General features: G+C 35.2%; 1 protein-coding gene across 1 annotated transcript; it reads left to right on the forward strand.

Annotated features, from left to right (window-relative positions):
• Positions 1 to 4430: 4430 nt before the first annotated feature.
• Positions 4431 to 5426, forward strand: LOC131650405 (2-hydroxyisoflavanone dehydratase-like). The gene has a single exon (XM_058920117.1). The coding sequence runs from the start codon at positions 4431 to 4433 to the stop codon at positions 5424 to 5426; it is 996 nt and encodes a 331-aa protein (XP_058776100.1).
• Positions 5427 to 6114: the final 688 nt, after the last annotated feature.

Raw genomic sequence — 6114 nt, forward strand, 5'->3', positions numbered from 1 at the left:
ATTTCTTTACTTTATGTATATATCTATTTGTCTTGCTAACATTTTTTTAGCATAAAGGTAGTTCATCATCAAGCCAGGCGTCATATTGAAAAAGCGGGTAACGTAATTGTTGTTCACTTCCAAAAATATTATTGATACTATAATATGCTATCAATTAACATGCTTATAGTGACCTCATGCATAAAAACTGCTCCTGCTCACATATGTGTCTCATTCTACCATTAACTACCTTTTACCTACTATACTATACATGCTAGCATTATTATCTATGGTTCTCTTGTTACTCTTCTATTCTCCTGTTTTCTCTTTTTGATGTTGACAAAGGGGGAGATAGATGCTGGATGTACGGGGGAGCTTTGTTAAGAGATTGCCCTGTTGAGAGATAGATGCTGGATGTACGGGGGAGCTCTGCTGAGTCTTTATCATTTACTACAGATGCTGGATGTACGGGGGAGCTCTGCTGAGTCTTTATCATTTACTACCAGAGCTTAGTCGAATGGTTTGCCATCATCAAAAAGGGGGAGTATGTGAATACAAGATTACACTCAAAGATGTTTTTGATTCATGGCAAACTCAAATAAGCATTCAAACAACAAGACTGAAGCAGAAAACTTAAAGAAAAGCAAGCATTGATCACTCATAAGTCAACCCATTATGTGTATATGTTTATAGGTTGCCTCGACACAAGCAAAACAAGAAGAATGCAGAAAAACAGCAGTTAGGTCGACCTACCATCAACCCAGGTCGACCTAAAATGGAGAAAAACTCATATGTCCCTGCTAGGTCGACTCACACATCATTTAGGTCGACCTAAATTGATGAATTCTACATACCAGCCTGTTAGGTCGACCTACACATCAACTAGGTCGACCTAATCTGTGAAAATGTCCCCAGAATGCATCAGAAGAGGATTCTGGTCGACCTACTCCTTCAACAGGTCGACCTAACTGGGAGCAAAATTCTGCAAGCTCTGTTAGGTCGACCTAAGCACTACAAGTGGTCGACCTAACTGATCAAGAAAGTTCAAAAATCAGTTTTTCTTGCTTCTAACTGTTATGCAATCATATATATTGTACAAGGGTAATTATTCAAGCAACACCAACGACTGAAAGATACACAAACGCTTCTCATCTTCGTTCTTCATCATCTCCAACACAATTACACATAATCATTCTTGCGTTGCGGGTTAGTGATGAGTTCGATAACGTCCATGGAACGGAATTGAAGATTCCTAGTGGGTGAAGGTTTGTGGGGTTTGTTGGTGAATAAAATCTGCGGGTTTTGTCCTCCACGACGGGTGGTTCTTGGGGGTTTTTATCAAGAGGCGTTCATTGAGGATTCGGCTGAGTGTAACGATTGAGGAACGGGGAGTTCAAGGAATCAAGACACTGCAGAAGGGAATCAAAGTGAAGCTCTTGGATAACCTTGATCTGGCTCAAGATTAAGGGGGAAGAAGATTCAAAGGATCGACATAATTGGTTTATCGTTTATCGCTTTGTTATCTTCTTTGTATATACTACTTTCAACATTAATGAAAGATTACCCAATTTCAATTTGGAATTGGGGGCAGACGTAGTCGTAGCGAGGACGATCGACGAACTGCCTAAACAAATATCGTGTTCTTGTCGCTTTTACTTTCTCTTTTACTTTCTGTTCATAATTGGTTATAAGTGCAAAATTGATCAACGATTCAAGTGTTAAAATTGTGAATTAAAGTTCTGCACAAACATCACAATTCACCACAACTTGAATCACTATCAATTTGAACCTATCACCAAGTGTTTGTGTTTTTGCTTAATCCAATCTTACTGCATTGCAAATCAAAGTTGTCAATCTAGAAGTTAATTGGATTTCAGTTGTTAAACGTATTGGTTAGCTATCATATTACTTCACCATCAATTCCACTTACTCTTTGGTTTTGAAACACATACGACCTTTGCAATAGCGGTCCAGAATAGACGCAAGTCGATTCAGAACCGCTTTCGCTCGAGTCTGTAGAAAAATCTGTAAAAACTTAGTGAGATCTATTCACCCCCCCTCTAGATCTATAGGCCAGCGTCTAACAGAAAATATTTGAGTTTGTTTTAAATTGTAGATGAAAGAGGAGTATTAAATATGAAAATAATAAAGTTTTTTTATAGCCTCTATGCATCTTTCCAAATGACCATAATTTATGAAAGAATGCAATGGTTAAATTTTAAAAGATGCAAAATTTTCAAAACAAAAGCTGCAAATTTTTTGCCACTGGTTCGTGTGTAATCGATTACGACAAAGAGGGTAACCGGTTAGACTCTGTAATGTTAGAAAAACAATTTAAATTTTGAATACTGTAACCGGTTACAGCATATGTGCTACCCAATTATAGCTGACTTAGAGGAAAAAATTTGCTTTGAAAAAAGACATACTTTGTAACATTTTAATCTAAAACAATTTAAAACATTATGATATGAATAAAAGCTTATATTTGAACACTTATATGCATATTTGAGAGTTGAATGCTATACCTTAGATAAATTAAATATCCATGCTAAGATTCTTCGAGACTTGAATAATTTCTTGCAACTTGATATGCTTAGATGTCTTGAGTCATTCCATTTTACAATCCTTTGTATGTTAGCTTGTCTTCATCAAAACATTTTGGAAGCTTGTCTTCACAAGACCCTACAGACAAACCAAGGTACTTAAAAGAAAATGTATCAATCTCCCAGTGAAGGAAATTTTTCTGCAACGGATAGAAGAATTGAATTCACATGAACCTTGTTGAGTTTGGCTCATAGGGGTGGTATTATTGTAATCTGAATCATTAGTATCCCTATATATATTTATAACACTGAAATTCTAATGTGTAATTCAGAACAAATTAATAAGACAGAACTATAGTTGTTCTATAGTAGTTGACGTAAGTAATTTGACCGAATTGCGTGAACAAAACTTTCATGTGTTACTCTCTATTTTGATATGTAATCACATATCTATTCCAACGAACCTATATAAAACTACTCTTGAAGAAATTGACCCGAAGTCCCGAAGTCATCTCAAAACTTCTAAATTATCTATAATAGGATTAACCACCATACGGTAGATGAGACACCATTAACTTAGATATGGCCACCTCAGAATAAAAAAAATTCAATTCTCTTGACTAAAAAATACATTCAATTACTTCCATAAATAAGAGTCAACCCTTAACTAAAATAATGTCATGGGAAACAGCACCGATACTGTTCGGTGGCTGTTGTCTGAAGATGGATCTTATTCGGTTTCGTCGTGCTATGCGGCATTATGCTTGAGGTACGTTAATTTTGGTCCGCCCAATTGTTTTGATCATGCTATTAATTCAATTTAGAAAGTTGAAGTACCTCTTAAAGTTAGAGCGTTTGGATAGAGATGTCTCTTTAATAGAATTTCTACCAAGGATTCTCTCATTCGTAGAGGAATCATTCTTTCTTCTTCGAATCCTCATTGTGTGTTTTGTGAAGATTTTGCCGAATCTCCGGATCACTCTCTTTTGGCTTGCCGCAATGTGGAATTTATTTGGAAGGAGATGGCGGATTGGTTGGGTTTGAAGCTAACCAAGTCTCATGATCTAAAAGAAGGTTTTTGTAGGTGGAGTTGCAATAGTGGTAATCTGAGGATCAAGAATAGTAAGCGGGAGGAGTTTGGTTGGCCATCATTTGGAGACTTTGGTTAAGCCGGAATGATATCATCTTTCAGGGCCATGGTTGGAATGCTAGAGATGTCGTGTGAGATTGTAAAGCTTTGTTATGGAGGTGGTCTTATATAGGGAAAATTTCTCATTCCAATAATAACTTTTATGAGTTTTGCAAAAAAACCCTTTGTAATACTTAGGATATGTTTTATTTGGTGAACAATTTTTATTTGTAGGGCTCGTCTTTTAGACCTCCATTTGTAATCGTGTTTTGACTTTGGGTTCTTTAATACAACTTGATTAAAAATAATAATAATAATAATAATAATAATAATAATAATAATAATAATAATAATAATAATAATAATAATAATAATAATAATATTGTTGTTGTAATAAAATATATTTCCTAAACTTTTGACGCAACATGCAGTTCCGTGTGTGCATGGCGGAAGCCACGGATATAGAAAACAAATGCGTTGACGCCTTAGCCAAGATTAATCTGAGGCATAGTTTAGGAATTCGTACGTTTGATCATTGTCTTATTGAGCTGGTTAACACGTATATGTAGCGGATATGAAGGGAACTTCATAGTTCATACCCGAGAACAGTGACCACACCTGCATGTGACAATGCGGCTACTAAGGCCTTGGAGGAGTTAAAGAAATAGAGGAGCACGTGAGTAATAAGTACAGAAGCTTTATTAATAGAAACACATGATTATTAATAATGCTAAAACTTGCTCTATGTAGTATTTTACAAACCCTAGATTAACTAGAAAATGGCTTCCACGCCAAACAAAGAGATAGTCTCTAATGTTCCTGATTTCATTAATGTCTACAGCGATGGTACCATAGAACGTCTCAATGACATGCCAATAGTCTCACCATCACCACAAGACCCTAAAACTGGTGTCTCATCTAAAGACATTCTCATTTCCAATGACCCTTCACTCTATGCTAGGCTTTTCCTACCAAAACTATCCCATCAAAACCAAAAAATACCAATCTTAGTTTATTTTCATGGTGGTGCATTTTGTTGTGAATCACCTTTTGCTTCACATCACCACAATATTTGTAACCTTGTTGCTTCTCAAGGAAATGTTCTAGTCTTTTCTATTGAATATAGAAAAGCACCCGAACATTTTCTTCCGATGATGTTCGATGATTGTTGGTTTGGTCTCAATTGGGTTGCTTCTCATAACACTTCATTAGAAAATGTTCCAACAAATAGTGACCCTTGGATTCTTAATCATGGTGATTTCAGCAAAGTTTTTCTTGGTGGTGACAGTGCTGGTGCAACTGTTGTTCACACCATGGCTATACGTGCTGGTGCTGAAAAACTACCATTTGGTGTTAAAATATTTGGTGCTTATATGAACCATCCATTTTTTTGGGGTTCAAAATCCTTAGGGTTTGAAAAAGTTGAGCAATATGAGAAGGTGAATGAATTTGCTCATTTGCTTTGGGAATTTGTGTACCCTAATGCACCTAATGGGATAGATAATCCAATGTTGAATCCAATGAGTCCATATGCACCTGATTTGAGTACACTTGGTTGTTCTAAAATGCTTATTACTGTTGCTGGTAATGATCCTTACAAGGATAGTGCAGTTATGTATTATGAGGCTGTGAAAGAGAGTGATTGGAATGGAGAAGTGGAATTGTTTGAAGAAGAAGATGAAGGCCATGTTTATTATATTTTTTCTACTGAATCTGAGAAAGGACAAAAACTCATCAAATTGGTGGCTGATTTTCTTCTCAAGTGCAAGAATTAAGAAGAAACTATATTAGGTTGCAAGTTTACAAATTATATATGATGTGTTTAATTGATGTATCATGCTAAAATGTTTGTTTACAACTTTACATAATTATTTAATGCAAGAATAATTTAATGATAGCATATCAAAAAGAGTGACTATATTAGAAAATCAAACACAATTTTAACTTTTAACTCTAAACATTAATGTACAATATTGTGAATTTTGGGGCCAAAATCAAGCCGTTTCAAAACTTACGATAAAAACTGCATTAAAGTTAAACATTAACCTTTTAGAAATTTGTCTTCTAGTAGAAGGGTGAAGGTTTGGGTCATTGAGTGTGTGTTCTTCTAAAAAATTTAGGTTCGAGTTTGGCTAGGTGTTAATAATTTTAGTGTTGAGTTATTCTATACATGAATGTGTGTTTCTCTTAAGGTATTAAATTTGAATTATGTTAGGTGCTAACAATTCTTGTATTGCATTAGTTCATACAAAATTTTATTCTGACTTTAAATTGAACCTCGCAACTAGTTAGGGGTATAAGCGGATCAGAAAAACAATATAAACCGATAATGCAAACTAAACCAAATCGAAAAAAACTGATTGTTTCTAGTTTGGCTCCAAAACTAAACCAAACAAATGAATACCGATGTGGTTTAGTTCGAATCTCGGTTTTAGTTTTTAGGAAACAATTAATCAAACCAAT

Source organism: Vicia villosa, linkage group LG2 (genome assembly GCF_029867415.1).
Source record: "Vicia villosa cultivar HV-30 ecotype Madison, WI linkage group LG2, Vvil1.0, whole genome shotgun sequence".
In the NCBI taxonomy this organism is placed as follows: Eukaryota; Viridiplantae; Streptophyta; class Magnoliopsida; order Fabales; family Fabaceae; genus Vicia; species Vicia villosa.